At 43.6% G+C, this 27524-nt stretch overlaps 1 protein-coding gene and 46 non-coding genes across 47 annotated transcripts; all 47 read left to right on the top strand.

The window, feature by feature from the left end:
• The first annotated feature begins 2967 nt into the window (after window positions 1-2967).
• Window positions 2968-3607, top strand: LOC149922829 (UPF0729 protein AGAP000931). Its single transcript, XM_090163540.1, has 3 exons — window positions 2968-3087; window positions 3164-3383; window positions 3460-3607. Exons 2-3 carry the CDS (start codon window positions 3192-3194, stop codon window positions 3508-3510), a joined length of 243 nt encoding a protein of 80 aa, XP_090019666.1. The 5' UTR covers window positions 2968-3087; window positions 3164-3191; the 3' UTR covers window positions 3511-3607.
• An 8174-nt stretch (window positions 3608-11781) lies between these two features.
• Window positions 11782-11863, top strand: TRNAS-UGA (transfer RNA serine (anticodon UGA)). The gene has a single exon. It is a non-coding gene; the product is annotated as a tRNA-Ser (tRNA).
• Window positions 11864-12296: 433 nt separating this feature from the next.
• TRNAS-AGA (transfer RNA serine (anticodon AGA)) lies at window positions 12297-12378 on the top strand. Its single transcript has one exon. It is a non-coding gene; the product is annotated as a tRNA-Ser (tRNA).
• A 606-nt stretch (window positions 12379-12984) lies between these two features.
• TRNAS-AGA (transfer RNA serine (anticodon AGA)) lies at window positions 12985-13066 on the top strand. The gene has a single exon. It is a non-coding gene; the product is annotated as a tRNA-Ser (tRNA).
• Window positions 13067-14191: 1125 nt separating this feature from the next.
• On the top strand, window positions 14192-14273 carry TRNAS-AGA (transfer RNA serine (anticodon AGA)). Its single transcript has one exon. It is a non-coding gene; the product is annotated as a tRNA-Ser (tRNA).
• Window positions 14274-14535: 262 nt separating this feature from the next.
• On the top strand, window positions 14536-14617 carry TRNAS-UGA (transfer RNA serine (anticodon UGA)). Its single transcript has one exon. It is a non-coding gene; the product is annotated as a tRNA-Ser (tRNA).
• An 89-nt stretch (window positions 14618-14706) lies between these two features.
• On the top strand, window positions 14707-14788 carry TRNAL-UAA (transfer RNA leucine (anticodon UAA)). Its single transcript has one exon. It is a non-coding gene; the product is annotated as a tRNA-Leu (tRNA).
• A 261-nt stretch (window positions 14789-15049) lies between these two features.
• TRNAS-UGA (transfer RNA serine (anticodon UGA)) lies at window positions 15050-15131 on the top strand. Its single transcript has one exon. It is a non-coding gene; the product is annotated as a tRNA-Ser (tRNA).
• Window positions 15132-15220: 89 nt separating this feature from the next.
• Window positions 15221-15302, top strand: TRNAS-AGA (transfer RNA serine (anticodon AGA)). The gene has a single exon. It is a non-coding gene; the product is annotated as a tRNA-Ser (tRNA).
• Window positions 15303-16765: 1463 nt separating this feature from the next.
• On the top strand, window positions 16766-16847 carry TRNAS-AGA (transfer RNA serine (anticodon AGA)). Its single transcript has one exon. It is a non-coding gene; the product is annotated as a tRNA-Ser (tRNA).
• A 434-nt stretch (window positions 16848-17281) lies between these two features.
• On the top strand, window positions 17282-17363 carry TRNAF-AAA (transfer RNA phenylalanine (anticodon AAA)). Its single transcript has one exon. It is a non-coding gene; the product is annotated as a tRNA-Phe (tRNA).
• Window positions 17364-17625: 262 nt separating this feature from the next.
• On the top strand, window positions 17626-17707 carry TRNAS-AGA (transfer RNA serine (anticodon AGA)). Its single transcript has one exon. It is a non-coding gene; the product is annotated as a tRNA-Ser (tRNA).
• A 262-nt stretch (window positions 17708-17969) lies between these two features.
• On the top strand, window positions 17970-18051 carry TRNAS-UGA (transfer RNA serine (anticodon UGA)). Its single transcript has one exon. It is a non-coding gene; the product is annotated as a tRNA-Ser (tRNA).
• An 89-nt stretch (window positions 18052-18140) lies between these two features.
• Window positions 18141-18222, top strand: TRNAS-AGA (transfer RNA serine (anticodon AGA)). The gene has a single exon. It is a non-coding gene; the product is annotated as a tRNA-Ser (tRNA).
• A 262-nt stretch (window positions 18223-18484) lies between these two features.
• On the top strand, window positions 18485-18566 carry TRNAS-AGA (transfer RNA serine (anticodon AGA)). Its single transcript has one exon. It is a non-coding gene; the product is annotated as a tRNA-Ser (tRNA).
• A 90-nt stretch (window positions 18567-18656) lies between these two features.
• TRNAS-UGA (transfer RNA serine (anticodon UGA)) lies at window positions 18657-18738 on the top strand. Its single transcript has one exon. It is a non-coding gene; the product is annotated as a tRNA-Ser (tRNA).
• Window positions 18739-18827: 89 nt separating this feature from the next.
• Window positions 18828-18909, top strand: TRNAS-AGA (transfer RNA serine (anticodon AGA)). The gene has a single exon. It is a non-coding gene; the product is annotated as a tRNA-Ser (tRNA).
• Window positions 18910-19171: 262 nt separating this feature from the next.
• TRNAS-AGA (transfer RNA serine (anticodon AGA)) lies at window positions 19172-19253 on the top strand. Its single transcript has one exon. It is a non-coding gene; the product is annotated as a tRNA-Ser (tRNA).
• A 90-nt stretch (window positions 19254-19343) lies between these two features.
• Window positions 19344-19425, top strand: TRNAS-UGA (transfer RNA serine (anticodon UGA)). Its single transcript has one exon. It is a non-coding gene; the product is annotated as a tRNA-Ser (tRNA).
• Window positions 19426-19514: 89 nt separating this feature from the next.
• On the top strand, window positions 19515-19596 carry TRNAS-AGA (transfer RNA serine (anticodon AGA)). Its single transcript has one exon. It is a non-coding gene; the product is annotated as a tRNA-Ser (tRNA).
• A 261-nt stretch (window positions 19597-19857) lies between these two features.
• Window positions 19858-19939, top strand: TRNAS-AGA (transfer RNA serine (anticodon AGA)). The gene has a single exon. It is a non-coding gene; the product is annotated as a tRNA-Ser (tRNA).
• An 89-nt stretch (window positions 19940-20028) lies between these two features.
• Window positions 20029-20110, top strand: TRNAS-AGA (transfer RNA serine (anticodon AGA)). The gene has a single exon. It is a non-coding gene; the product is annotated as a tRNA-Ser (tRNA).
• A 776-nt stretch (window positions 20111-20886) lies between these two features.
• TRNAS-AGA (transfer RNA serine (anticodon AGA)) lies at window positions 20887-20968 on the top strand. Its single transcript has one exon. It is a non-coding gene; the product is annotated as a tRNA-Ser (tRNA).
• Window positions 20969-21057: 89 nt separating this feature from the next.
• Window positions 21058-21139, top strand: TRNAS-AGA (transfer RNA serine (anticodon AGA)). The gene has a single exon. It is a non-coding gene; the product is annotated as a tRNA-Ser (tRNA).
• A 262-nt stretch (window positions 21140-21401) lies between these two features.
• TRNAF-AAA (transfer RNA phenylalanine (anticodon AAA)) lies at window positions 21402-21483 on the top strand. Its single transcript has one exon. It is a non-coding gene; the product is annotated as a tRNA-Phe (tRNA).
• A 262-nt stretch (window positions 21484-21745) lies between these two features.
• On the top strand, window positions 21746-21827 carry TRNAS-AGA (transfer RNA serine (anticodon AGA)). Its single transcript has one exon. It is a non-coding gene; the product is annotated as a tRNA-Ser (tRNA).
• Window positions 21828-21917: 90 nt separating this feature from the next.
• TRNAS-AGA (transfer RNA serine (anticodon AGA)) lies at window positions 21918-21999 on the top strand. The gene has a single exon. It is a non-coding gene; the product is annotated as a tRNA-Ser (tRNA).
• A 261-nt stretch (window positions 22000-22260) lies between these two features.
• On the top strand, window positions 22261-22342 carry TRNAS-AGA (transfer RNA serine (anticodon AGA)). The gene has a single exon. It is a non-coding gene; the product is annotated as a tRNA-Ser (tRNA).
• A 90-nt stretch (window positions 22343-22432) lies between these two features.
• Window positions 22433-22514, top strand: TRNAS-AGA (transfer RNA serine (anticodon AGA)). The gene has a single exon. It is a non-coding gene; the product is annotated as a tRNA-Ser (tRNA).
• Window positions 22515-22776: 262 nt separating this feature from the next.
• Window positions 22777-22858, top strand: TRNAS-AGA (transfer RNA serine (anticodon AGA)). The gene has a single exon. It is a non-coding gene; the product is annotated as a tRNA-Ser (tRNA).
• Window positions 22859-22948: 90 nt separating this feature from the next.
• TRNAS-UGA (transfer RNA serine (anticodon UGA)) lies at window positions 22949-23030 on the top strand. Its single transcript has one exon. It is a non-coding gene; the product is annotated as a tRNA-Ser (tRNA).
• A 90-nt stretch (window positions 23031-23120) lies between these two features.
• Window positions 23121-23202, top strand: TRNAS-AGA (transfer RNA serine (anticodon AGA)). Its single transcript has one exon. It is a non-coding gene; the product is annotated as a tRNA-Ser (tRNA).
• A 90-nt stretch (window positions 23203-23292) lies between these two features.
• TRNAF-AAA (transfer RNA phenylalanine (anticodon AAA)) lies at window positions 23293-23374 on the top strand. The gene has a single exon. It is a non-coding gene; the product is annotated as a tRNA-Phe (tRNA).
• Window positions 23375-23636: 262 nt separating this feature from the next.
• TRNAS-AGA (transfer RNA serine (anticodon AGA)) lies at window positions 23637-23718 on the top strand. The gene has a single exon. It is a non-coding gene; the product is annotated as a tRNA-Ser (tRNA).
• A 262-nt stretch (window positions 23719-23980) lies between these two features.
• On the top strand, window positions 23981-24062 carry TRNAS-UGA (transfer RNA serine (anticodon UGA)). The gene has a single exon. It is a non-coding gene; the product is annotated as a tRNA-Ser (tRNA).
• An 89-nt stretch (window positions 24063-24151) lies between these two features.
• On the top strand, window positions 24152-24233 carry TRNAS-AGA (transfer RNA serine (anticodon AGA)). The gene has a single exon. It is a non-coding gene; the product is annotated as a tRNA-Ser (tRNA).
• A 262-nt stretch (window positions 24234-24495) lies between these two features.
• TRNAS-AGA (transfer RNA serine (anticodon AGA)) lies at window positions 24496-24577 on the top strand. The gene has a single exon. It is a non-coding gene; the product is annotated as a tRNA-Ser (tRNA).
• Window positions 24578-24667: 90 nt separating this feature from the next.
• TRNAS-UGA (transfer RNA serine (anticodon UGA)) lies at window positions 24668-24749 on the top strand. Its single transcript has one exon. It is a non-coding gene; the product is annotated as a tRNA-Ser (tRNA).
• Window positions 24750-24838: 89 nt separating this feature from the next.
• TRNAS-AGA (transfer RNA serine (anticodon AGA)) lies at window positions 24839-24920 on the top strand. Its single transcript has one exon. It is a non-coding gene; the product is annotated as a tRNA-Ser (tRNA).
• Window positions 24921-25182: 262 nt separating this feature from the next.
• Window positions 25183-25264, top strand: TRNAS-AGA (transfer RNA serine (anticodon AGA)). Its single transcript has one exon. It is a non-coding gene; the product is annotated as a tRNA-Ser (tRNA).
• Window positions 25265-25354: 90 nt separating this feature from the next.
• Window positions 25355-25436, top strand: TRNAS-UGA (transfer RNA serine (anticodon UGA)). The gene has a single exon. It is a non-coding gene; the product is annotated as a tRNA-Ser (tRNA).
• Window positions 25437-25525: 89 nt separating this feature from the next.
• TRNAS-AGA (transfer RNA serine (anticodon AGA)) lies at window positions 25526-25607 on the top strand. Its single transcript has one exon. It is a non-coding gene; the product is annotated as a tRNA-Ser (tRNA).
• Window positions 25608-25868: 261 nt separating this feature from the next.
• TRNAS-AGA (transfer RNA serine (anticodon AGA)) lies at window positions 25869-25950 on the top strand. The gene has a single exon. It is a non-coding gene; the product is annotated as a tRNA-Ser (tRNA).
• An 89-nt stretch (window positions 25951-26039) lies between these two features.
• On the top strand, window positions 26040-26121 carry TRNAS-AGA (transfer RNA serine (anticodon AGA)). The gene has a single exon. It is a non-coding gene; the product is annotated as a tRNA-Ser (tRNA).
• Window positions 26122-26897: 776 nt separating this feature from the next.
• Window positions 26898-26979, top strand: TRNAS-AGA (transfer RNA serine (anticodon AGA)). Its single transcript has one exon. It is a non-coding gene; the product is annotated as a tRNA-Ser (tRNA).
• Window positions 26980-27068: 89 nt separating this feature from the next.
• On the top strand, window positions 27069-27150 carry TRNAS-AGA (transfer RNA serine (anticodon AGA)). The gene has a single exon. It is a non-coding gene; the product is annotated as a tRNA-Ser (tRNA).
• A 262-nt stretch (window positions 27151-27412) lies between these two features.
• Window positions 27413-27494, top strand: TRNAF-AAA (transfer RNA phenylalanine (anticodon AAA)). Its single transcript has one exon. It is a non-coding gene; the product is annotated as a tRNA-Phe (tRNA).
• The last annotated feature ends 30 nt before the right edge of the window (window positions 27495-27524 follow it).

The following is a 27524-nucleotide window of genomic DNA, read 5'->3' as shown; positions in this document are numbered from 1 at the left end:
GGACCAGTCCACACCTTTAAAAAAGTTAGGCCTAGGAACAAAGGTAGCACGGGTGCCTTGTAGTTGAATTTTAAACAAGATTGTAGCATGGTCACTTCGTCCCCAGGCTGCGAGCATCTCTGGGGCGGAAACAAGGTTTTGATCGGAATACAGGATTAGGTCGAGAACATTGTCATTCTGGTAGAGGCTACGTTACGAGTGGGGAAATCGATAAGTTGATAAAGTCCGTAACACAATCCAAAAAGGCTTTGGTAGGTTGACAGGCGATTGGGAACTCCAATCAATGCGGGGGTAATTAAAGTCGCCGACAATGACCAAGCGGTAACCCTGTCTTGTACAGTATTGAACAACACGTGAGATAAGGGTGGTCAGCAGCTCATGGTTATAATATTGGGGATTCTTGGACCGGTAAACCACCACGAACAGGGTTATAACTGAAGGTGAGGTATTATGGGACAGTAAAACCCATAGAAATCTCATAGGTAACTAGAATGCTGCCGTGTAACTGGCAAATGGGCCAAACGCCGTGGCAGACGATAGCCAGATCTCAGCCAATCAGAGCTCAAAGAGTGGTTCTGCCCAGAATTTAATGTCACCAGAGAGAATGACGTCACCTATCTCCCACTATAGTAGCGGATCCAAGGAGGATTATTATCCTCCTTGGCGGAACCACTCTACGGCCTCTCATTGGCTGAAGGTTCAAGGCGAACTGGCGTCAAGCTCGGCCGTAGGCTGCAGCATTCTAGTTACCTATGAGATTTCTATGGTAAAACCATCAGAATATCCAAGCCCTCAGAACTAGGGTTAAACAGTTGTAAGTTAATATCACTGAAAGTTACGATCGTGGAGGATAGGGAATTAACAACATAAAGGGCAACACCACCATAGGGGCTGGAACCCCTGTCAGACCGGAATAAAGAGTAATTGAATATAGCGTTTTCACTGTCCAAATGGTTATCAGTCCAATTAGTCTCAGTGATGGCTATACAGATTGGAGAATTCAATTGTGCAAGTGTTGTGAGCTCATTGAGCCCGTTTGCATTAGAGAGGGGCACAGTGGAGCAGGTGAGCACAGGTAGAGGGCACAGTGGGGTTATGGGTGAGAGTGCATAGTTGTGGAAGGAAGGGCTTAGCCAATGGCTTAAGGGGTATGATCATAGAAATCTCATAGGTAACTAGAATGCTGCCGCCTACGGCCGAGCTTGACGCCTGTTCGCCTTGAACCTTCAGCCAATGAGAGGCCGTAGAGTGGTTCCGCCAAGGAGGATAATAATCCTCCTTGGTTCCGTTACTATAGCGGGAGATAGGTGACGTCATTCTCTCCGGTGACATTAAATTCTTGGCAGAACCGCTCTTTGAGCTCTGATTGGCTGAGATCTGGCTTCGTCTGCCACGGCGTTTGGGCCATTTGCCAGTTACACGGCAGCATTTTAGTTACCTATGAGATTTCTATTGGTATGATAGCCCTGTTCATATAGTGCGGAGATGCAGTTTCACTATTGGTCGAGTTTAGTCCGATGATAGAGTCACGACTCCGAATAGTTAATGGGATTACAGTATGTACATTATTTACAACGGGGAAGGGGACAGGATGCACATGCTGTACCACGGTTAGTTTTTTGGAACTGTGGTGGGAGCGTTGTTGGAAGGTTTCTCTAGGAGAGCTTGGCTAAAAACCTTTCCATTACGGATGCATATGTTTCTCCATCATTCTGACGTTTCCTAAGTTCAGTGACTGCCAGTCGGTGGGCAAATCGTTGGACCGGAAAGTGGTCAATCGAACATGAGAATGCGACCGTGCTGTCCTTGGCTTTTAAGGATTTTACAACAGATAGAAACTCGTGCTTGAGTTTTAGTGTGGGAAATTCGAGTTTGATGGGTGGAATGGAGTCTTAAACAAGCCCAACATTTTGGGGAAGAGCTTGAACAGCCGCAGTGTCAGCTGGAGCCTCCGCAGCTTCAGGAAAGTTATAGAGCATAGCGTTGAATATCCTGCTTTGGTCACCCGTATCGGAGGAAATTGACTGCATATAGAGTCTAGAATTTTCTTGTCTATATGACTGTTGCGGGCAGTGTCCATAGAGGCTACCGTATCACGTATGCGCTGGTCGAGATTTTCGGGTAGATCGGAGTTTTTAATTTGTTCACGGAAAACCTTTATTGAAGATTCAATTCTTTCACATGTTTCGATATATTGAAAGATTCCGTGGTAGATGATAGGCGAGCACATCCAGTGTCAATTGCGGTTAAACTTTTGTTTACATTGGCGTAGTTTTCCCTGACTGTTGCCTTCAGGTCAATAAGCTCCTTTCCTTGGCTGTCAATATCATCACTAAGGACGGATAAATGGGCAATGTTCATCGAGTATGACAAGCTGCTCCTCCACATCACTCTGGTAGTTGCCGACTTCGGTTTGGTGGGTGCTCAGATAAGTAGAAAGGGTTTTTATGGTTGCTTTTGGGTCGGCAATTATAAGATAACCACAAATTTTAGACGGACAGTAATTTTTATCACTCGACGGTGGCGTCATCTAACTCTAGCAAAACATATAGATTTGGCAAATATTTTTCGGGATAATCATTTTAAATTTTTTTTCAGTAAGTACGTTCAAGTGAAGTGCTTTTAGTTTGCTGTGCCAATAATTTTATTTGAAATAAGTAATATTTAATAAACATATTAATAAATATATACAGAAACCATATTTTTTATATACATTTTTGAAAGAAAGAATGCCTGACATCGACTGCCGCTCTTTTTGAATTTCACGGGTAATTGTAGAAGGAAGATTCCAACCACTGAAGACAGGTGGCGCCGCCACCAATCAATTTTTTGTTTCGCTGTGAAAATATTTATCTAGCGGTACCAAAGAGTATGGCTGTACTATTGAAAATTCAATACTTTACAAGGTTGGAAAAATTATAATAGGAGATTTATTAATCTAAGCTAGAAGCTAGTTTATGGTTCTAGCTAGAAGGCTCTTAAAAAAATAAGTGACTAAGCTAAATTATTTTTCATTTTCCTATTAAGGAAAGTGTTTACTTGATTATATTATTTAACATTCCAAGGTATTAATTCTCATTGTGTTGTGTACGTATGAAATATAATGAGATTTATATTACGTTTATGATTTCCAATATAATTTCTAAGCCTCTGTTGTTTCCAGAACACTTCATTGATTTCATTACGACATAATGGTTTGTATTCCTTGTATCGTTGTGCCTGTTCTACTTTGGATCTGGTATAAATTTATACAACCAGTGGCGTTGAAAATATGGAATCCTTGGGAAACAAAGAAACCTATTAAACAGTCTGACTCTGATAATTCCACTGTGAATAGTGAAAAAGTGGCGAAGTGTCCAATATCGAAGTTTGCAACTAAAGAGGTAAGTTTATTTTTCCATTGCACTGGGCCATGGTACACTAGTTTGGGAAAATGAATATTAAATTTTTATTATCCAGAAATCTGTAGATACTACAACGCAAGCTGATGAGCCAAAGAAAGATTTATAATAGAACCAGTATTTAGTTAATATTGTATATTTTATTAATTCCTGTATGTAAATATGTTTTAAATAAAATGTTTTTTATTTATCAAAGCTCATCATGATCTACAGGTCTGTTTATGTACTCAGGTGGTGTAGGAGATGGATTAATCCTCTACTCATATCGTAAACACTACAGATAATCGTTATCCACAATGGCAAAGTAATAATCAATCTTCTGAAAATTGTTTTTTTCATGAGGTAACATTGGCATAATGAGGTTCACTTTCCCCTTTACCTAAACTATTTCATGTTGATCATTGCAATATTCATTGATTTCGTACCACTGTTTATATGTTGAGAAATGACTGCAAATATTTTTAAAGTTATATCATTAATGTTTTTCAACACGCAAATATTATTTCAATATTTTACTCTTTGTTTTTATTTTTACGAGAGCCTAGCACGAAAGTGTAAAACGGTAGTTACAGCCCCATCATCATTCTCAGGGACCTTAACTAAATCCAATGATACTGTGAGTTTGTGACGTGGTAGGGCCAGAGATAGACATACACTTAAACGATTTATATATTCCAGTACTGTATAACCAAACGCTGGTTGAAAAGGCGCTGGGGTAGTAGAGAATCCATTGAGTTGTGAATAATAATCTGGTTGGCGCGGGACCAATTTCGTTCAATAAGGAGACTTTATCAACTATATTGTTCTACCGTGGTGGCATTTGTCTCTAGTGGTGGCAACTATATTGCAATTGAATTTTTTCGCGAATCTGATGCGAAATTGAAATGTATGATTACTCGTAACAAACAAACCTTTGAAGTTGTTTAAAAATAATTTTATTCTGTCAACACGATCCTTTTTAACTCAAGTTATGGTGAGTTAGCTAATAATTATTTATTTTTCACCATATAACTTTACAAAATATAGATGGCGCTACCGCCTAATTATAAAAATGAATTTCCCACAATCTTATCAGAAGAGGTCCCGCGTAACCATGGCAACCGAAATCGTAATTGTAATTCTATCAGTATTATTCCCAATTCAATGAGAGAATCTAAAGAAGGCCTAATTAGCATTTTCAATTTAAATAGAGCCATCTAGTGGCCAATACAATAAGCTGGATTTTTGTCTACTAACCAGATAAAAATCTAGAAATTTATGAACTTTGTAAACCGAAAAGGCTGATGATTTACCATCGACGGATTTTACACCAGGGTGCCGAAGATCGGAACAAAAATAATATAAACCTCGTACCCTTGATTTGAAATGACTGCCTTGCGCATAGTTAATAGCGTTTACCCACTTCCTGCCGGAACAACTCAGAAACAATTAGCCCCATAGTAACCATATTAACCAAGTATAGATAAGACGTAACAGTGCGTCATCGAAGTTGGCCGTGAAAGGACAGTACAGCGACCGATGGAGGCCGATTTTTCTGAGGTCACGTGCCAGAAGTGGGTAAACGCTTCGTTACAAAACAGTAGAATCAGAAAGCTCTCAGAATTTGAATCAAGGGTAGGGATTTCTAGATTATCTTTGATTGGAGCATGGACTAAGAAAGTAAAGAAACCACAATTTCCCTATTTGTTCTATAATGAAATGCAGTGGGACACGCGAAATTTTACGTGTTAAAGCATATATAGCTCTGATGACACCGTGAAATCTTCGAAATCGCGAAATCTCGGACGAAATTGCGAAACCTCTGACGAAATTTCGAAATCGCGAAATCTCTGAAGAAATCGTGAAATCTCTGTCGAAATCGCGAAATCTCCGACGAAATCGCGAAATCACAGAGATTTCGAAATCCCGTACGCTTTTTTTTGGGAATGTCCAACCCCTCGGCAGTGGCTCTAGTCTCATTTCTATTTCTATGGTTGCGCCGCCGAAAATATATACCGGCGGTGTTATCCGACTGCCATATTTTTAGAGAAAAGTGCTGCCAGACACATTTTTCGAAAATCTTTTTCGACGTTGTAAATGTATGGGACATTCCACTCTGAAAATATGGCCGACGATCACGTAATCCGAGATTTCCCGCGATAAACGCCGCAAATTTGCGAGACTTGTGCGGCGTACATATCGACTAAGACTAGGAAAACGGTTAACCGCGCTTCCGTCCCAAGTTTTCAAAGATGACGAGAATACGAGATTGTACCAGCACACAGGGAAGATTTGAAACGTTGCGAGAAATACTGGCAAACGTTTCTAGATCGGTTTTGGGTACGATGGACAAAGAACTACCTGTTAGAATTTAGATCCGCTCACCATCGCCCAGTGCATGGCCCAACCAAAGCGTGGCCAACTGCGGTAATTGAACAATTATAGAAGGGTAGAGACGGCGTAGTTCGTTCCTGTATGGCCCGATTGTCTAATGGTAATCGTACACGACGAATATATAAGATTCAAAGAAAAAAAATCAAATTTCCTAATTTCACACTCCCCACCATGTAGCTCAACACTAAAATTCTAAATTATACAGAGTGATAACTAAAAAACGATATAAGCACAATAACTCAAAATCTATTTTAACTGAAATCCCTTTCAGAAAAACCTCGGGTTTTCCATCGCGTCAAGCAACATTGGGGTCCCAGCCCCCTTTCGACATCACGGTTTCGGAATGTGCTGCCCAATTTCCGGGTTTTGTGGTAAAAATTAGCCTCGCGCAGATTTTCCACCAAATGTTCACGTACATGTACGCGTACGTCTTATTATCCATTTGCGAAAGCTTCTAGTTATTGACAATTTAGAAAAACAGCTTTAGCGAAAGTGCGTTTTCCTTTACGCTTTTATAAACGTCAATTTGTTCTATAATATTTTCAAAATTTATAAATTAATCAATTATTTTAATATGAAATAATTAAATGAAAGATATTTACCACCCGTAAAACTTGTCGAGCCGACTCTTAAAGGCAGAACTAGAGGATTTAATCTTAGGAATCGAACCCGAGACATATTTATGACAGATGGATTGTTTACCGCTGAGCCATTGCCTTTCAGATCGCTATATTGAACATAAAAAATATCACAGGAAAACTTTTGTGAGGAGAGGTATATTTTGGCTTGCCAACTTATTATTTCCGATATTTGTGCGATATTATCACAAATATCGAAATATAGTAAAACAAGTTAGTTATCGGATAATTAAAGAAATTTTAGAAAGTTCCTTTCTGTTAACTTAAGAACACCGTTTCCAGTCTGTTATATTATTCCTAGTAGGCTAACAAAGGAAGGCTTTCGACTGTAAGTCTGGGATCCGAGAAAACGTTATGGGAACATCTAGACCGTGCCCCGGCCGGTTTTTTGAACACAGTCAAAAGGTCAAGTTTTATGACTTTTTGAAATTTTGAGCTTGGCCGAGCAAGTAATTTCCTATGGAATTTTACATGCTAATTTGAACCGGGAGTGGTCAAGATGGTCAAAAATGGTCAGTTTGGGTTGGGAGCGTCCACAATGGGCAAAAATGTTCAGTTTGAGATGGGAGTATCTATAATGGTAAAAAAAAAGTCAGTTTGCGACGGGGGTGTCCAAAATGGACCAAACTGGACAATTGGATGGGAGTGGTCAAGATGGTCAAAAATGGTCCGTTTGGGTAGGGAGCGTCCACAATTGGCAAAAATGGTCAGTTTGCGATGGGAGTCAGAATGCGTAAAATACGTTTATTTCTTCGTCACGTACTCATCTTATCCAAACTTTATAACTTTCAAACATTATATTAGGACACGTGGTCTTATTTCCACCAATCATAGTATATTTAATAACCTGACTTATCGGAGGTAAGCGGACGGACCGATGATAATAATAAAGTTTATTGAACAGGAAAAGAAAGTTTACACTTATTGCGCCCTGCTTTAGTAGGGAATGGAGATAATATTAAATACCATAAAAGTTACACAAAAATAAGAATGAATTAACAGCAATGACAAAGGAATGGTGATGGATATGGCATAAGGTACAGTGAGGAAAAGTAAGATATAATTTTTTTTTTCAATTTATACAACTATACATGAAAGATATTTACCACCCGTAAAACTTGTCGAGCCGACTCTTAAAGGCAGAACTAGAGGATTTAATCTTAATTTGGGAAGGGAGGGCATTCCATGAGTTTACTACTCGCTGTGTAAAGAAAACACTGCGCGAGGTACAAGCATTACGCTCCTTACATATCGTAAGAGCTTTCCAGCGAATGGTAAAGAAGGCGGTGGCCGGGACATCATACAACTCGTAAATCAGTTTGAAGGCCTCAACTAAATCAGTTCGCAGACGCCTATTCGATAGGGACAAAAGACCAAGGCGCTCAAAACGTTCAGGGTAAGACAGAGAACGAAGGCCAGAGACCATCTTGGTGGACTTACGTTGCACTCTCTCAAGCCTCTCGATATCCTTTACCAGGTGAGGGTACCAAATACTCGAACAATAATCGAGATGCGGACGGACATAAGATTGATATAACACCTTAAAGGACTTGATAGAGAAATGGGAAAACGAACGCTTTAAAACATACAGGGCAGAAGCCACCCGACTGTGAGTGGTGCACAACATTTTTCCATCCAACATGACGCCAATTAAGGTCACGAACAATTTCGCTGGCTTTGATGACCCGACCACCCAACCGGTACTGGAAAAGGGGATTTTTAGGACCACAATGGAGGACCGTGGATTTATCAGGGTTAAAACTCATCCCATTTGTTGAGGCCCAGGAGTCCAAAGCGTTTAAGTCACTTTGCAACAATAGACAATCGTGGGATAATTTGATTTCGCGCCCAATTTTGGAGTGAAAATGAATAACCATGAAACTGATTAGCGTCGAAACTGACTAGCCTCTAAAGCTCAATGTGCGGTACTGCTCCATCTTCCCTCACTTAATGGCCGTCAGGGAGCTCCCAACCTTTCTTTTTTAACCTTTCTTAAAAAAAAATACCGTGCCAATGGTCAAATCGCCAAACGTCCGATTTTCTCGGGAAAAATGTTTTACCTTTCGTGTTGACGAATTTATTTGAAAGTGTACGCTCAGGTTTTTGAGGGAATATTTTTACTTGTCAGGGGATTTTACTTTTTATATAATTTATTAGTGTATTTTGGTGGGTTAGTAATTGGGGTAATTGCCAAGCCAACTGCCAAGCCATGATGAATAAGCCATAAAGCCATCTTCCGAATAACTTTTAAAATTTCTTAGTATCAGTTGTAAATCCCAAATAATTGTAGAACTGTATCGTAACTACTCGTAATTTTTGGATTGGGTAGTATAAACTCCACCCATGGTCAGCGATTGGGTCACCTACACGGGACCCAAGATTCCCGGATGAACCTTGACATCAAAACCAGGGAACTCTGTTGAAAATGGTATCATTATTATTATTATTTACTTTTCTATCAATCCGGAATCTCAACTTAATCTGCAAGCTCAACTTACAGTGTTCCGCAAAATTACAACCCTAGTTTGGGTCTTGGACCCTTGGGTCAAAAGTACGTTTAAAAGAGTTCGTAGTTGAACCATAAGTAAAAGTCAGTTATTCGCTCGTAAGTCGCGCTATGCGCGAACACCAGCTGTCTCGTTGTCGGAGCCTTCGTTCGTCGCTGCTATCTTCAATCGTCTAGTCTTTCTCTGTGGCCAACTGTACTCAACTCTTCAAATTCCGTTTCCGAATTTGGGTTGGGATTGTCGGGGAATTGCAGCGTTATTAGTCGATATTGATTGAAATTGTGTAGGTGCTTCATATTGTATTTGTTTAAGCGTTTAATGTGTGTAATAAATGACCATTGGCATGGTAATATCTCGTAGTCATTTAGCATACCCCTATATCTAAACATTCGATAATTCGTAGTTGTCGATTAAATGACAACGGTTACCGTGGCGTACCAAGAGAGATATAGAATCCTTGATTAAACCGTTGCAGTTGTCACGAAACAGTTTTTTTAAAGAAGTTATTTGATATTGAAAAAGCAGGTAACATTAAAATGAAATACACATAAAATTGATTTCAACAGATTCGTCCAAACAGATATCGCATACCCTGTTTTACTCAATTATCTTAAGATATGCTATATAGCCCAAAATACCTTCGTAATGCATGTGGCCAAGAAAGGCTTGATGATCTAGCCTTGATCCATATTCACAAAGTTTTCTGAAGACGTCGACTTAAATTTTGTTATTAATCAATAGTTCTTATTAAAAAAATAACGACACAGTCTCTTACTTTTACAAATCTACGAGCGCGCAGATGCTTGGGCTAGTGTACCGTAGAGAAAGTAGCTCCGAGGGTATCTAATTCGGTAACTGTCCCTATGGTACCGGGGGTTCCCGTTACCCGGTCAGTCGAGCCGATTCCGGTCGCTTAGCTTGGCGCCGAGTGTCAGGATCCATCGTCACGATGGAGTGAGAAAAACGTCGTCCGATTATTATTAAACCAATAAACATTTTATATACTTACAATGTACAAAATTTGACTGTGATATAATCATTAAGGTATCTTCTTTAATGACACATTGTTTAATAGACGTGAAGTAAATTTCGAAAATACGGCCTTTAAAACGCCTCACAAGTGTCGAAAAGTTTGTTTCAATTTTTCACATGATTTCCTGTAGCTCCAAAAAATGCACAGTACAGATAGAATATGAGTAATCAAATTTTCACATTTTCTAGCTCCACGAGTAGTAGCAGTAGCGACATCATCTTTTTAAAATATTATCTTACTTGCTAAGAGCTCGCGGTGGAGATTTCTCACGTTTAAAAACGTTCGCGCACGGCTTGTGCATTTCGCGAAATTTATTTCAGAAATGCTTAGTTAAAGTCGTAGCCACTAGGAGGTGCAGATTTTGAATACCTACCTCTTAATAACGGATATGTGATCGTCAAAAATTTGGTCTAGACCTTCGCTTATGGGGACCTTATGATAGGCTTATGCAAAGTGTTATCATTGAATAAGCTGTTTCCAGAGACGTACGAAAGGCAACTTTTATTACCGCTCCAATTACATGATCTGAGGTACGAGAAGCGGTACTGCAGACGCCTCGGCTGTATTGGTGTGTGGTCGTGCTCTTAATAGTTATGGTTTTTTGACGTTAAAGACGGACCGAGTGCTGAGGCTTACGAGAAACGTCGCAACATCCAAGTGGCAGGGCTTCCGTAAGTTGTATATGGTATACGTCTTATAGCCAAGGCCATCGGTTGGGATTCCAACCCGGATTACCTGAATCGCAGGCAATTTTCCGCCAAATGGGCTCGCATTCTTAAGAGGAGAAGTACTGTTTTGGTTTTTCAACTTGCTTAATTGTTTTGACCATGGCTCGAATGGATTCACAAAATTAATGTGCAGAGAAATAAATTTAGAGGATAGATAATTTTCGTTTAAATATTTCTACACATCAAATCTAATGTTACTGTCAGCTAGGAGAAACAAACACAAGGAGAACGCCGCTAGCCATTAAACACGGTAACGCAGTGTTGTGATCTAATTTCATTTGATTTTTTGATCTTCCCGCGCTGGTTCATATCTGGCCGACTGCGGCTAGGAAGATTTCATTCATCTCTTCGGCTATGAAAATTGGTCCTTCAGATATCGAACTTTTTATTTTCCACATATTTCGGTGAATAGGGGCAGTCGTGGCCGAGCGGTTAAGGCGACAGACTAGAAATCTGTTGGGATCTTCCCTCGCAGGTTCGAATCCTGCTAACTGGGGATAAAACAATTTTATTTATCGCTTCGGCTATAAAAATCAGTCCTTCAGATATCGATCTTTTTATTTTCCTCATATTTCGGAAAACAGGGGCAGTCGTGGCCGAGTGGTTAAGGCGACAGACTAGAAATATGTTGGGATCTTCCCGCGCATGTTCGAATCCTGCCGACTGCGGTTAAAACGTTTTTAGTCCTCTCTTGGCTATGGAATTCGGTCCTGCAAATATCGGTCTTTTTATTTCCCACATATTTCGAAGAACAGGGGAAGTCGTTGCCGAGTGGTCACGGCGACAGACTAGAAATCTGTTGGGATCTTCCCGCGCAGGTGCGAATCCTGCCGACTGCGGTTAAAGCGTTTTTATTCATCTCTTCGGTTATGGAAATCGGTCCTTCAGATATCGATCTTTTTATTTCCCACATATTTCGATGAACAGGGGAATTCGTTGCCGAGTGGTCACGGCGACAGACTAGTAATCTGTTAGGATCTTCCCGCGCAGGTGCGAATCCTGCCGACTGCGGTTAAAGCGTTTTTATTCATCTCTTCGGTTATGGAAATCGGTCCTTCAGATATCGATCTTTTTATTTTCCACATATTTCGATAAACACGGGTAGTCGTGGTCGAGCGGTTAAGGCGACAGACTTGAAATCTGTTGGGATCTTCCCGCGCAGGTTCGAATCCTGCCGACTGCGGTTAAAACGTTTTAAGTCCTCTCTTGGCTATGGAATTCGGTCCTGCAAATATCGATCTTTTTATTTCCCACATATTTCGATCAACAGGGGAAGTCGTTGCCGAGTGGTCACGGCGACAGACTTGAAATCTGTTGGGATCTTCCCGCGCAGGTTCGAATCCTGCCGACTGCGGTTAAAGCGTTTTTATTCATCTCTTCGGTTATTTAAATCGGTCCTTCAGATATCGATCTTTTTATTTTCCACATATCTCTTTTAACACGGGTTGTCGTTGTCGAGCGGTTGAGGCGACAGTCTAGGAATCTGTTGGAATCTTCCCGCGCAGTTTCGAATCCTGCCGACTGCGGTTAAAACATTTTTATTTATCGCACCGGCTATGGAAATCGGTCCTTCAGATATCGATCTTTTTATTTTCCACATATTTCGGTAAACAGAGGCAGTCGTGGCCGAGTGGTTAAGGCGACAGACTAGAAATCTGTTGGGATCTTCCCGCGCAGGTTCGAATCCTGCCGACTGCGGTTGAAACGATTTAAGTCATCTCTTCGGCTATGGATATCTGTCCTTCAGAAATCGCTCTTTTTATTTTCCACATATTTCGGTAAACACGGGTAGTCGTGGTCGAGCGGTTAAGGCGACAACCTTGAAATCTGATGGAATCTTCCCGCGCTGGTTCGAATCCTGCCGACTGCGGTTAAAACATTTGTATTTATCGCACCGGCTATGGGAATCGGTCCATCAGATATCGGTCTTTTTATTTTCCACATATTTCGATGAACAGGGGAAGTCGTTGCCGAGTGGTCACGGCGACAGACTAGAAACCTTTTGTTATCTTCACGCGCCGGTTCGAATCCTGCCGACTGCGGTTGAAACGATTTTAGTCATCTCTTCGGCTATGGAAATCGGTCCTTCAGATATCGCTCTTTTTATTTTCCACATATCTAGGTAAACACGGGCAGTCGTGGTCGAGCGGTTAAAGCGACAGACTTGAAATCAGTTGGGATCTTCTTTCGCAGGTTCGAATCCTGCCGACTACGGTTAAAGCGTTTTTATTCATCTCTTCGGTTATGGAAATCGGTCCTTCAGATATCGATCTTTTTATTTTCCACATATTTCGGTGAAAAGAGGCATTCGTGGCCGAGTGGTTAAGGTGACAGACTAGACATCTGTTGGGGACTTCCCGCGCAGGTTCGAATCCTGCCGACTGCGGTTAAACCGTTTTTCTTAATCTCTTCGGCTATGGAAATCGGTCCTTCAGATATCGATCTTTTTATTTTCCACATATCTCGGTAAACACGGGCAGTCGTGGCCGAGTGGTTAAGGCGGCCGACTTGAAATCTGTTGGGATCCTCCCGCGCAGGTTCGAATCCCACTGATTGCGGTTAAAACATTTTTATTTATCGCACCGGCTATGGAAATCGGTCCTTCAGATATCGATCTTTTTATTTTCCACATATTTCGGTTGCCACGGGCAGTCGTGGCCGAGCGGTTAAGGCGACAGACTAGAAATCTGTTGGGATCTACCCGCGCAGAATCGAATCCTGCTGACTGCGGTTGAAACGATTTTAGTCATCTCTTCGGTTATGGAAATCGGTCCTTCAGATATCAATGTTTTTATTTTCCACATATTTCGGTAAACAGACGCAGTCGTGGCCGAGTGATTAAGGCGACCGACTTGAAATCTGTTGGGATCTTCCCGCGCAGTTTCGAATCCTGCTGACTGCGGTTAAAGCGTTTTTATTCATCTCTTCGGCTATGGAAATCGGTCCTTCAGATATCGATCTTTTTATTTTCCACATATTTCGGTAAACACGGGCAGTCGTGGCTGAGGAGTTAAGGCAACAGACTTGAAATCTGTTGGGATTTTCCCGCCACGCAGGTTCGAATCCTGCCGACTGCGGTTGAGACGATTTTAGTCATCTCTTCGGCTATGGAAATCGGTCCTTCAGATATCGATCTTTTTATTTTCCACATATCTTGGTAAATACGGGCAGTCGTGGTCGAGCGGTTAAGACGACAGTCTTGATATCTGTTGGGATCTTCTCGCGTAGGTTCGAATCCTGCCGACTGCGGTTGAAACGATTTTAGTCATCTCTTCGGCTATGGAAATCGGTCCTTCAGATATCGCTCTTTTTATTTTCCACATATCTAGGTAAACACGGGCAGTCGTGGTCGAGCGGTTAAAGCGACAGACTTGAAATCAGTTGGGATCTTCCTTCGCAGGTTCGAATCCTGCCGACTGCGGTTAAAACGTTTTTATTCATCTCTTCGGCTATGGAAATCGGTCCTTCAGATATCGATCTTTTTATTTTCCACATATTTCGATAAACAAACGCAGTCGTGGCCGAGTGGTTAAGGCGACAGACTAGAAATCTGTTGGGAACTTCCCGAACAGGTTCGAATCCTGCCGACTGCGGTTAAACCGTGTTTATTCATCTCTTCGGTTATGGAAATCGGTCCTTCAGATATCGATCTTTTTATTTTCCACATATCTCGGTAAACACGAGCAGTCGTGGCCGAGTGGTTAAGGCGACCGACTAGAAATCTGTTGGGATCTTGCCGCGCCGGTTCAAATCCTGCCTACTGCGGTTAAACCGTTTTTATTCATCTCTTCGGCTATGGAAATCGGTCCTTCAGATATCGATCTTTTTATTTTCCACATATTTCGGTGAGCACGGGCAGTCGTGGCCGAGTGGTTAAGGCGACAGACTTGAAATCTGTTGGGATCATCCCGCGCCGGTTCGAATCCTGCCGACTGCGGTTAAAACATTTTTATTTATCGCACCGGCTATGGAAATCGGTCCTTCAGATATTTTTTTTTTATTTTCCACATATCTCCGTAAACGCGGGCAGTCGTGGTCGAGCGGTTAAGGCGACAGACTTAAAATCTGTTGGGATCTTCCCGCGCAGGTTCGAATCCTGCCGACTGCGGTTAAAACATTTTTATTTATCGCACCGGCTATGGAAATCGGTCCTTCAGATATTTTTTTTTTATTTTCCACATATCTCGGTAAATACGGGCAGTCGTGGTCGAGCGGTTAAGGCAATAGTCTTGACATCTGTTGGGATCCTCCCGCGCAGGTTCGAATCCTGCTGATTGCGTTTAAATCGTTTTTATTCATCTCTTCGGCTATGGAAATCGGTCCTTCAGAAATCGATCTTTTTATTTTCCACATATCTCGGTAAACAGAGGCAGTCGTGGTCGAGCGGTTAAGGCGACAGTCTTGAAATCTGTTGGGATCTTCCTTCGCAGGTTCGAATCCTGCCGACTGCGGTTAAAACGTTTTTAGTCCTCTCTTGGCTATGGAATTCGGTCCTGCAGATATCGATATTTCTATTTTCCACATATTTCGGTAAACAGAGGCAGTCGTGGCCGAGTGGTTAAGGCGACAGACTAGAAATCTGTTGGGATCTTCCCGCGCAGGTTCGAATACTGCCGACTGCGGTAAAGCGTTTATATTCATTTCTTCGGTTATGGAAATGGGTCCTTCAGATATCGATCTTTTTATTTTCCACATATCTCGGAAATACGGGCAGTCGTGGTCGAGCGGTTAAGGCAATAGACTTGACATCTGTTGGGATCCTCCCGCGCAGGTTCGAATCCTGCTGATTGCGTTTAAAACATTTTTATTTATCGCACCGGCTATGGAAATCGGTCCTTCAGATATCGATCTTTTTATTTTCCACATATTTCAATAATCACGGGCAGTCGTGGCCGAGTGGTTAAGGCAACAGACTTGAAATCTAATGGGATCTTCCCACGCAGGTTCGAATCTTGTCGACTGCGGTTGAAACGATTTAAGTCATCTCTTCGGCTATGGAAATCGGTCCTTTAGATATCGATCTTTTTATTTTCCACATATCTCGGTAAACAGAGGCAGTCGTGGCCGAGTGGTTATGGCGGCCGACTCGAAATCTATTGTAATCTTCCCGCGCCGGTTCGAATCCTGCCGACTGCGGTTAAACCGTTTTTATTCATCTCTTCGGCTATGGAAATCGGTCCTTCAGATATCGATCTTTTAATTTTCCACATATCTCGGTAAACACGGGCAGTCGTAGCCGAGTGGTTAAGGCGACCGACTAGACATCTGTTTGGATCTTCCCGCGTAGGTTCGACTCCTGCCGACTGCGGTTAAAACGTTTTTAGTCCTCTCTTGGCTATGGAATTCGGTCCTGCAGATATCGATATTTCTATTTTCCACATATTTCGGTAAACACGGGCAGTCGTGGCTGAGGAGTTAAGGCGACAGACTTGAAATCTGTTGGGATCTTCCCGCGCAGGTTCGAATTCTGCTGATTGCGGTTAAAACATTTTTATTTATCGCACCGGCTATGGAAATCGGTCCTTCAGATATCGATCTTTTTATTTTCCACATATTTCAGTAAACACGGGCAGTCGTGGCCGAGTGGTTATGGCGGCCGACTCGAAATCTATTGTAATCTTCCCGCGCCGGTTCGAAGCCTGCCGACTGCGGTTAAAGCGTTTTTATTCATCTCTTCGGTTGTGCAAATCGGTCCTTCAGATATCGATATTTCTATTTTCCACATATCTCGGTAAACACGGGCAGTCATGGTCGAGCGGTTAAGGCAATAGTCTTGACATCTGTTGGGATCCTCCCGCGCAGGTTCAAATCCTGCTGATTGCGTTTAAAACATTTTTATTTATCGCACCGGCTATGGAAATCGGTCCTTGCAGATATCGCTCTTTTTATTTTCCACATATCTCGGTAAACACGGGCAGTCATGGTCGAGCGGTTAAGGCGAGAGACTTGAAATCTGTTGGAATCTTCCCGCGCAGGTTCGAATCCTGCCGACTGCGGTTAAAACGTTTTAAGTCCTCTCTTGTCTATGGAATTCGGTCCTGCAGATATCGATCTTTCTATTTTCCACATATTTCGGTAAACAGGGGCAGTCGTGGCCGAGTGGTTAAGGCGACAGACTAGAAATCTGTTGGGATCTTCCCGCGCAGGTTCGAATACTGCCGACTGCGGTTAAAGCGTTTATATTCATTTCTTCGGTTATGGAAATCGGTCCTTCAGATATCGATCTTTTTATTTTCCACATATCTCGGTAAATACGGGCAGTCGTGGTCGAGGGGTTAAGGCAATAGTCTTGACATCTGTTGGGATCCTCCCGCGCAGGTTCGAATCCTGCTGATTGCGTTTAAAACATTTTTATTTATCGCACCGGCTATGGAAATCGGTCCTTCAGATATCGATCTTTTTATTTTCCACATATTTCGGTAAACAGTGGCAGTCGTGGTCGAGCGGTTAAGGCGACAGTCTTGAAATCTGGTGGGATCTTCACGCGCCGGTTCGAATCCTGCCGACTGCGGTTAAAGCGTTTTTATTCATTTCTTCGGCTATGGAAATCGGTCCTTCAGATATCGATCTTTTTATTTTCCACATATTTCGGTAGCCACGGGCAGTCGTGGCCGAGCGGTTAAGGCGACAGACTAAAAATCTGTTGGGATCTACCCGCGCAGGTTCGAATCCTGCTGACTGCGGTTGAAACGATTTCAGTCATCTCTTCGGCTATGGAAATCGGTCCTTCAGATATCGATCTTTTTATTTTCCACATATCTCGGTAAACACGGGCAATCGTGGCCGAGTGGTTAAGGCGACAGACTAGAAATCTGATAAGATCTTCCCGCGCAGGTTCGAGTCCTGCCGACTGCGGTTAAAGCGTTTTTATTCATTTCTTCGGCTATGGAAATCGGTCCTTCAGATATCGATCTTTTTATTTTGCACATATCTCGGTAAACACGGGCAGTCGTGGCCGAGTGGTTAAGGCGACAGACTAGAAATCTGTTGGGATCTTTCCGCGCAGGTTCGAATTCTGCCGACTGCGGTTAAACCGTTTTTATTCATCTCTTCGGTTATGGAAATCGGTCCTTCAGATATCGATCTTTTTATTTTCCACATATCTCGGTAAACACGGGCAGTCGTGGCCGAGTGGTTAAGGCGACAGACTAGAAATCTGATAAGATCTTCCCGTGCAGGTTCGAGTCCTGCCGACTGCGGTTAAACCGTTTTTATTCATCTCTTCGGCTATGGAAATTGGTCCTTCAGATATCGATCTTTTTATTTTCCAGATATCTCGGTAAACACGGGCAGTCGTGGTCGAGCGGTTAAGGCGACAGACTTGAAATCTGTTGGGATCTTCCTGCGCAGGTTCGAATCCTGCCGACTGCGGTTAAAACGTTTTAAGTCCTCTCTTGTCTGTGGAATTTGGTCCTGCAGATATCGATCTTTCTATTTTCCACATATTTCGGTAAAGAGGGGCAGTCGTGGCCGAGTGGTTAAGGCGACAGACTAGAAATCTGTTGGGATCTTCCCGCGCAGGTTCGAATACTGCCGACTGTGGTTAAAGCGTTTATATTCATTTCTTCGGTTATGGAAATCGTTCCTTCAGATATCGATCTTTTTATTTTCCACATATCTCGGTAAATACGGGCAGTCGTGGTCGAGCGGTTAAGGCAATAGTCTTGACATCTGTTGGGATCCTCCCGCGCAGGTTCGAATCCTGCTGATTGCGTTTAAAACATTTTTATTTATCGCACCGGCTATGGAAATCGGTCCTTCAGATATCGATCTTTTTATTTTCCACATATTTCGGTAGCTACGGGCAGTCGTGGCTGAGCGGTTAAGGCGACAGACTAGAAATCTGTTGGGATCTTCCCGCGCAGGTTCGAATCCTGCTTACTGCGTTTAAATCGTTTTTATTCATCTCTTCGGCTATGGAAATCGGTCCTTCAGAAATCGATCTTTTTATTTTCCACATATCTCGGTAAACAGAGGCAGTCGTGGTCGAGCGGTTAAGGCGACAGTCTTGAAATCTGTTGGGATCTTCCTTCGCAGGTTCGAATCCTGCCGACTGCGGTTAAAACGTTTTTAGTCCTCTCTTGGCTATGGAATTCGGTCCTGCAGATATCGATATTTCTATTTTCCACATATTTCGGTAAACAGAGGCAGTCGTGGCCGAGTGGTTAAGGCGACAGACTAGAAATCTGTTGGGATCTTCCCGCGCAGGTTCGAATACTGCCGACTGTGGTTAAAGCGTTTATATTCATTTCTTCGGTTATGGAAATCGTTCCTTCAGATATCGATCTTTTTATTTTCCACATATCTCGGTAACTACGGGCAGTCGTGGTCGAGCGGTTAAGGCAATAGTCTTGACATCTGTTGGGATCCTCCCGCGCAGGTTCGAATCCTGCTGATTGCGTTTAAAACATTTTTATTTATCGCACCGGCTATGGAAATCGGTCCTTCAGATATCGATCTTTTTATTTTCCACATATTTCGGTAGCTACGGGCAGTCGTGGCTGAGCGGTTAAGGCGACAGACTAGAAATCTGTTGGGATCTTCCCGCGCAGGTTCGAATCCTGCTGACTGCGTTTAAATCGTTTTTATTCATCTCTTCGGCTATGGAAATCGGTCCTTCAGAAATCGATCTTTTTATTTTCCACATATCTCGGTAAACAGAGGCAGTCGTGGTCGAGCGGTTAAGGCGACAGTCTTGAAATCTGTTGGGATCTTCCTTCGCAGGTTCGAATCCTGCCGACTGCGGTTAAAACGTTTTTAGTCCTCTCTTGGCTATGGAATTCGGTCCTGCAGATATCGATATTTCTATTTTCCACATATTTCGGTAAACAGAGGCAGTCGTGGCCGAGTGGTTAAGGCGACAGAATAGAAATCTGTTGGGATCTTCCCGCGCAGGTTCGAATTCTGCCGACTGCGGTTAAACCGTTTTTATTCATCTCTTCGGTTATGGAAATCGGTCCTTCAGATATCGATCTTTTTATTTTCCACATATCTCGGTAAACACGGGCAGTCGTGGCCGAGTGGTTAAGGCGACCGACTAGAAATCTGTTGGGATCTTCCCGCGCAAGTTCGAATCCTGCCTACTGCGGTTAAATCGATTTATTCATCTCTTCGGCTATGGAAATCGGTCCTTCAGACATCGATCTTTTTATTTTCCACATATTTCGGTAAACACGGGCAGTCGTGGCCGAGCGGTTAAGGCGACAGACTAGAAATCTGTTGGGATCTTCCCGCGTAGGTTCGACTCCTGCCGACTGCGGTTAAAATGTTTTTAGTCCTCTCTTGGCTATGGAATTCGGTCCTGCAGATATCGATCTTTTTATTTTCCACATATCTCGGTAAACACGGGCAGTCGTGGCCGAGTGGTTAAGGCGACAGACTAGAAATCTGTTGGGATCTTCCCGCGCAGGTTCGAATTCTGCCGACTGCGGTTAAACCGTTTTTATTCATCTCTTCGGTTATGGAAATCGGTCCTTCAGATATCGATCTTTTTATTTTCCACATATCTCGGCAAACACGGGCAGTCGTGGCCGAGTGGTTAAGGCGACAGACTAGAAATCTGATAAGATCTTCCCGCGCAGGTTCGAGTCCTGCCGACTGCGGTTAAACCGTTTTTATTCATCTCTTCGGCTATGGAAATTGGTCCTTCAGATATCGATCTTTTTATTTTCCAGATATCTCGGTAAACACGGGCAGTCGTGGTCGAGCGGTTGAGGCGACAGACTTGAAATCTGTTGGGATCTTCCTTCGCAGGTTCGAATCCTGCCGACTGCGGTTAAAACGTTTTTAGTCCTCTCTTGGCTATGGAATTCGGTCCTGCAGATATCGATATTTCTATTTTCCACATATTTCGGTAAACAGAGGCAGTCGTGGCCGAGTGGTTAAGGCGACAGACTAGAATCTGTTGGGATCTTCCCGCGCTGGTTCGGATTCTGCCGACTGCGGTTAAACCGTTTTTATTCATCTCTTCGGTTATGGAAATCGGTCCTTCAGATATCGATCTTTTTATTTTCCACATATTTCGGTAAACACGGGCAGTCGTGGCCGAGCGGTTAAGGCGACAGACTAGAAATCTGTTGGGATCTACCCGTGCAGGTTCGAATCCTGCTGACTTCGGTTGAAACGATTTTAGTCATCTCTTCGGCTATGGAAATTGGTCCTTCAGATATCGATCTTTTTATTTTCCACATATCTCGGTAAACACGGGCAGTCGTGGCCGTGTGGTTAAGGCGACAGACTAGAAATCTGTTGGGATCTTCCCGCGTAGGTTCGACTCCTGCCGACTGCGGTTAAAATGTTTTTAGTCCTCTCTTGGCTATGGAATTCGGTCCTGCAGATATCGATCTTTTTATTTTCCACATATCTCGGTAAACACGGGCAGTCGTGGCCGAGTGGTTAAGGCGACAGACTAGAAATCTGTTGGGATCTTCCCGCGCAGGTTCGAATTCTGCCGACTGCGGTTAAACCGTTTTTATTCATCTCTTCGGTTATGGAAATCGATCCTTCAGATATCGATCTTTTTATTTTGCACATATCTCGGTAAACACGGGTAGTCGTGGCCGAGTGGTTAAGGCGACAGACTAGAAATCTGATAAGATCTTCCCGCGCAGGTTCGAATCCTGCCGACTGCGGTTAAACCATTTTTATTCATCTCTTCGGTTATGGAAATCGGTTTTTCAGATATCGATCTTTTTATTTTCCACATATCTCGGCAAACATGGGCAGTCGTGGCCGAGTTGTTAAGGCGACCGACTAAAAATCAGTTGGGATCTTCCCGCGCAGGTTCGAATCCTGCCTACTGCGGTTAAACCGTTTTTATTCATCTCTTCGGCTATGGAAATCGGTCCTTCAGATATCGCTCTTTTTATTTTCCACATATCTCGGTAAATACGGGCAGTCGTGGTCGAGCGGTTAAGGCAATAGTCTTGACATCTGTTGGGATCCTCCCGCGCAGGTTCGAATCCTGCTGATTGCGTTTAAAACATTTTTATTTATCGCACCGGCTATGGAAATCGGTCCTTCAGATATCGATCTTTTTATTTTCCACATATTTCGGTAGCTACGGGCAGTCGTGGCTGAGCGGTTAAGGCGACAGACTAGAAATCTGTTGGGATCTTCCCGCGCAGGTTCGAATCCTGCTGACTGCGTTTAAATCGTTTTTATTCATCTCTTCGGCTATGGAATTCGGTCCTGCAGATATCGATATTTCTATTTTCCACATATTTCGATAAACAGAGGCAGTCGTGGCCGAGTGGTTAAGGCGACAGAATAGAAATCTGTTGGGATCTTCCCGCGCAGGTTCGAATTCTGCCGACTGCGGTTAAACCGTTTTTATTCATCTCTTCGGTTATGGAAATCGGTCCTTCAGATATCGATCTTTTTATTTTCCACATATCTCGTTAAACACGGGCAGTCGTGGCCGAGTGGTTAAGGCGACCGACTAGAAATCTGTTGGGATCTTCCCGCGCAAGTTCGAATCCTGCCTACTGCGGTTAAATCGATTTATTCATCTCTTCGGTTATGGAAATCGGTCCTTCAGATATCGATCTTTTTATTTTCCACATATTTCAGTAGCCACGGGCAGTCGTGGCCGAGCGGTTAAGGCGACAGACTAGAAATCTGTTGGGATCTACCCGCGCAGGTTCGAATCCTGCTGACTGCGGTTGAAACGATTTTAGTCATCTCTTAGGCTATGGAAATCGGTCCTTCAGATATCGATCTTTTTATTTTCCACATATTTCGGTAAACAGAGGCAGTCGTGGCCGAGTGGTTAAGGTGACAGACTAGAAATCTGTTGGGGTCTTCCCGCGCAGGTTCGAATCCTGCCGACTGAGGATAAACCGTTTTTATTCATCTCTTCGGCTATGGAAATCGGTCCTTCAGAAATCGATCTTTTTATTTTCCACATATTTCGGTAAACACGGGCAGACGTGGCCGAGCGGTTAAGGCGACAGACTAGAAATCTGTTGGGATCTTCCCGCACAGGTTCGAATCCTGCCAACTGCGGTTAAAATATTTTTATTTATCGCACCGGCTATGGAAATCGGTCCTTCAGATATCGATCTTTTTATTTTCCACATATTTCGGTAAACAGGGGCAGTCGTGGCCGCGTGGTTAAGGCGACAGACTAGAAATCTGTTGGGATCTTCCCGCGCAGGTTCGAATCCTGCCGACTGCGGTTAATGCGTTTTTATTCATCTCTTCGGTTATGGAAATCGGTCCTTCAGATTTCGATCTTTTTATTTTCCACATATTTCGGTAAACAGGGGCAGTCGTGGCCGAGTGGTTAAGGCGACAGACTTGAAATCTGTTGGGATCTTCCCGCGCAGGTTCGAATCCTGCCGACTGCGGTTAAAACATTTTTATTTATCGCACCGGCTATGGAAATCGGTCCTTCAGATATCGATCTTTTTATTTTCCACATATTTCGGTTAACAGGGGCAGTCGTGGCCGAGTGGTTAAGGCGACAGACTAGAAATCTGTTGGGATCTTCCCGCGCAGGTTCGAATCCTGCCGACTGCGGTTAAAACATTTTTATTTATCGCACCGGCTATGGAAATTGGTCCTTCAGATATCGATCTTTTTATTTTCCACATATTTCGGTAGCCACGGGCAGTCGTGGCCGAGCGGTTAAGGCGACAGACTAAAAATCTGTTGGGATCTACCCGCGCAGGTTCGAATCCTGCTGACTGCGGTTGAAACGATTTCAGTCATCTCTTCGGCTATGGAAATCGGTCCTTCAGATATCGATCTTTTTATTTTCCACATATCTCGGTAAACACGGGCAATCGTGGCCGAGTGGTTAAGGCGACAGACTAGAAATCTGATAAGATCTTCCCGCGCAGGTTCGAGTCCTGCCGACTGCGGTTAAAGCGTTTTTATTCATTTCTTCGGCTATGGAAATCGGTCCTTCAGATATCGATCTTTTTATTTTGCACATATCTCGGTAAACACGGGCAGTCGTGGCCGAGTGGTTAAGGCGACAGACTAGAAATCTGTTGGGATCTTTCCGCGCAGGTTCGAATTCTGCCGACTGCGGTTAAACCGTTTTTATTCATCTCTTCGGTTATGGAAATCGGTCCTTCAGATATCGATCTTTTTATTTTCCACATATCTCGGTAAACACGGGCAGTCGTGGCCGAGTGGTTAAGGCGACAGACTAGAAATCTGATAAGATCTTCCCGTGCAGGTTCGAGTCCTGCCGACTGCGGTTAAACCGTTTTTATTCATCTCTTCGGCTATGGAAATTGGTCCTTCAGATATCGATCTTTTTATTTTCCAGATATCTCGGTAAACACGGGCAGTCGTGGTCGAGCGGTTAAGGCGACAGACTTGAAATCTGTTGGGATCTTCCTGCGCAGGTTCGAATCCTGCCGACTGCGGTTAAAACGTTTTAAGTCCTCTCTTGTCTGTGGAATTCGGTCCTGCAGATATCGATCTTTCTATTTTCCACATATTTCGGTAAAGAGGGGCAGTCGTGGCCGAGTGGTTAAGGCGACAGACTAGAAATCTGTTGGGATCTTCCCGCGCAGGTTCGAATACTGCCGACTGTGGTTAAAGCGTTTATATTCATTTCTTCGGTTATGGAAATCGTTCCTTCAGATATCGATCTTTTTATTTTCCACATATCTCGGTAAATACGGGCAGTCGTGGTCGAGCGGTTAAGGCAATAGTCTTGACATCTGTTGGGATCCTCCCGCGCAGGTTCGAATCCTGCTGATTGCGTTTAAAACATTTTTATTTATCGCACCGGCTATGGAAATCGGTCCTTCAGATATCGATCTTTTTATTTTCCACATATTTCGGTAGCTACGGGCAGTCGTGGCTGAGCGGTTAAGGCGACAGACTAGAAATCTGTTGGGATCTTCCCGCGCAGGTTCGAATCCTGCTTACTGCGTTTAAATCGTTTTTATTCATCTCTTCGGCTATGGAAATCGGTCCTTCAGAAATCGATCTTTTTATTTTCCACATATCTCGGTAAACAGAGGCAGTCGTGGTCGAGCGGTTAAGGCGACAGTCTTGAAATCTGTTGGGATCTTCCTTCGCAGGTTCGAATCCTGCCGACTGCGGTTAAAACGTTTTTAGTCCTCTCTTGGCTATGGAATTCGGTCCTGCAGATATCGATATTTCTATTTTCCACATATTTCGGTAAACAGAGGCAGTCGTGGCCGAGTGGTTAAGGCGACAGACTAGAAATCTGTTGGGATCTTCCCGCGCAGGTTCGAATACTGCCGACTGTGGTTAAAGCGTTTATATTCATTTCTTCGGTTATGGAAATCGTTCCTTCAGATATCGATCTTTTTATTTTCCACATATCTCGGTAACTACGGGCAGTCGTGGTCGAGCGGTTAAGGCAATAGTCTTGACATCTGTTGGGATCCTCCCGCGCAGGTTCGAATCCTGCTGATTGCGTTTAAAACATTTTTATTTATCGCACCGGCTATGGAAATCGGTCCTTCAGATATCGATCTTTTTATTTTCCACATATTTCGGTAGCTACGGGCAGTCGTGGCTGAGCGGTTAAGGCGACAGACTAGAAATCTGTTGGGATCTTCCCGCGCAGGTTCGAATCCTGCTGACTGCGTTTAAATCGTTTTTATTCATCTCTTCGGCTATGGAAATCGGTCCTTCAGAAATCGATCTTTTTATTTTCCACATATCTCGGTAAACAGAGGCAGTCGTGGTCGAGCGGTTAAGGCGACAGTCTTGAAATCTGTTGGGATCTTCCTTCGCAGGTTCGAATCCTGCCGACTGCGGTTAAAACGTTTTTAGTCCTCTCTTGGCTATGGAATTCGGTCCTGCAGATATCGATATTTCTATTTTCCACATATTTCGGTAAACAGAGGCAGTCGTGGCCGAGTGGTTAAGGCGACAGAATAGAAATCTGTTGGGATCTTCCCGCGCAGGTTCGAATTCTGCCGACTGCGGTTAAACCGTTTTTATTCATCTCTTCGGTTATGGAAATCGGTCCTTCAGATATCGATCTTTTTATTTTCCACATATCTCGGTAAACACGGGCAGTCGTGGCCGAGTGGTTAAGGCGACCGACTAGAAATCTGTTGGGATCTCCCCGCGCAAGTTCGAATCCTGCCTACTGCGGTTAAATCGATTTATTCATCTCTTCGGCTATGGAAATCGGTCCTTCAGACATCGATCTTTTTATTTTCCACATATTTCGGTAAACACGGGCAGTCGTGGCCGAGCGGTTAAGGCGACAGACTAGAAATCTGTTGGGATCTTCCCGCGTAGGTTCGACTCCTGCCGACTGCGGTTAAAATGTTTTTAGTCCTCTCTTGGCTATGGAATTCGGTCCTGCAGATATCGATCTTTTTATTTTCCACATATCTCGGTAAACACGGGCAGTCGTGGCCGAGTGGTTAAGGCGACAGACTAGAAATCTGTTGGGATCTTCCCGCGCAGGTTCGAATTCTGCCGACTGCGGTTAAACCGTTTTTATTCATCTCTTCGGTTATGGAAATCGGTCCTTCAGATATCGATCTTTTTATTTTCCACATATCTCGGCAAACACGGGCAGTCGTGGCCGAGTGGTTAAGGCGACAGACTAGAAATCTGATAAGATCTTCCCGCGCAGGTTCGAGTCCTGCCGACTGCGGTTAAACCGTTTTTATTCATCTCTTCGGCTATGGAAATTGGTCCTTCAGATATCGATCTTTTTATTTTCCAGATATCTCGGTAAACACGGGCAGTCGTGGTCGAGCGGTTAAGGCGACAGACTTGAAATCGGTTGGGATCTTCCTTCGCAGGTTCGAATCCTGCCGACTGCGGTTAAAACGTTTTTAGTCCTCTCTTGGCTATGGAATTCGGTCCTGCAGATATCGATATTTCTATTTTCCACATATTTCGGTAAACAGAGGCAGTCGTGGCCGAGTGGTTAAGGCGACAGACTAGAATCTGTTGGGATCTTCCCGCGCTGGTTCGGATTCTGCCGACTGCGGTTAAACCGTTTTTATTCATCTCTTCGGTTATGGAAATCGGTCCTTCAGATATCGATCTTTTTATTTTCCACATATTTCGGTAAACACGGGCAGTCGTGGCCGAGCGGTTAAGGCGACAGACTAGAAATCTGTTGGGATCTACCCGTGCAGGTTCGAATCCTGCTGACTTCGGTTGAAACGATTTTAGTCATCTCTTCGGCTATGGAAATTGGTCCTTCAGATATCGATCTTTTTATTTTCCACATATCTCGGTAAACACGGGCAGTCGTGGCCGTGTGGTTAAGGCGACAGACTAGAAATCTGTTGGGATCTTCCCGCGTAGGTTCGACTCCTGCCGACTGCGGTTAAAATGTTTTTAGTCCTCTCTTGGCTATGGAATTCGGTCCTGCAGATATCGATCTTTTTATTTTCCACATATCTCGGTAAACACGGGCAGTCGTGGCCGAGTGGTTAAGGCGACAGACTAGAAATCTGTTGGGATCTTCCCGCGCAGGTTCGAATTCTGCCGACTGCGGTTAAACCGTTTTTATTCATCTCTTCGGTTATGGAAATCGATCCTTCAGATATCGATCTTTTTATTTTGCACATATCTCGGTAAACACGGGCAGTCGTGGCCGAGTGGTTAAGGCGACAGACTAGAAATCTGATAAGATCTTCCCGCGCAGGTTCGAATCCTGCCGACTGCGGTTAAACCATTTTTATTCATCTCTTCGGTTATGGAAATCGGTTTTTCAGATATCGATCTTTTTATTTTCCACATATCTCGGCAAACATGGGCAGTCGTGGCCGAGTTGTTAAGGCGACCGACTAAAAATCAGTTGGGATCTTCCCGCGCAGGTTCGAATCCTGCCTACTGCGGTTAAACCGTTTTTATTCATCTCTTCGGCT

Source organism: Leiobunum rupestre, chromosome 11, assembly GCF_980474605.1.
Source record: "Leiobunum rupestre chromosome 11, qqLeiRupe1.1.hap1, whole genome shotgun sequence".
In the NCBI taxonomy this organism is placed as follows: Eukaryota; Metazoa; Arthropoda; class Arachnida; order Opiliones; family Sclerosomatidae; genus Leiobunum; species Leiobunum rupestre.
Note: the sequence above shows the minus strand (reverse complement) of the source record. Positions and strands in the feature narration are given on the sequence as shown.

Bases quoted from the DNA above. Each gene is read 5' to 3' on its own strand.
- LOC149922829 (XM_090163540.1), top strand. From the start codon at position 3,192: ATGGTTTGTATTCCTTGTATCGTTGTGCCTGTTCTACTTTGGATCTGG. The intron at 3,384-3,459 runs GTAAGTTTATTT...TTTATTATCCAG, and splicing joins CGAAGTTTGCAACTAAAGAG to AAATCTGTAGATACTACAAC.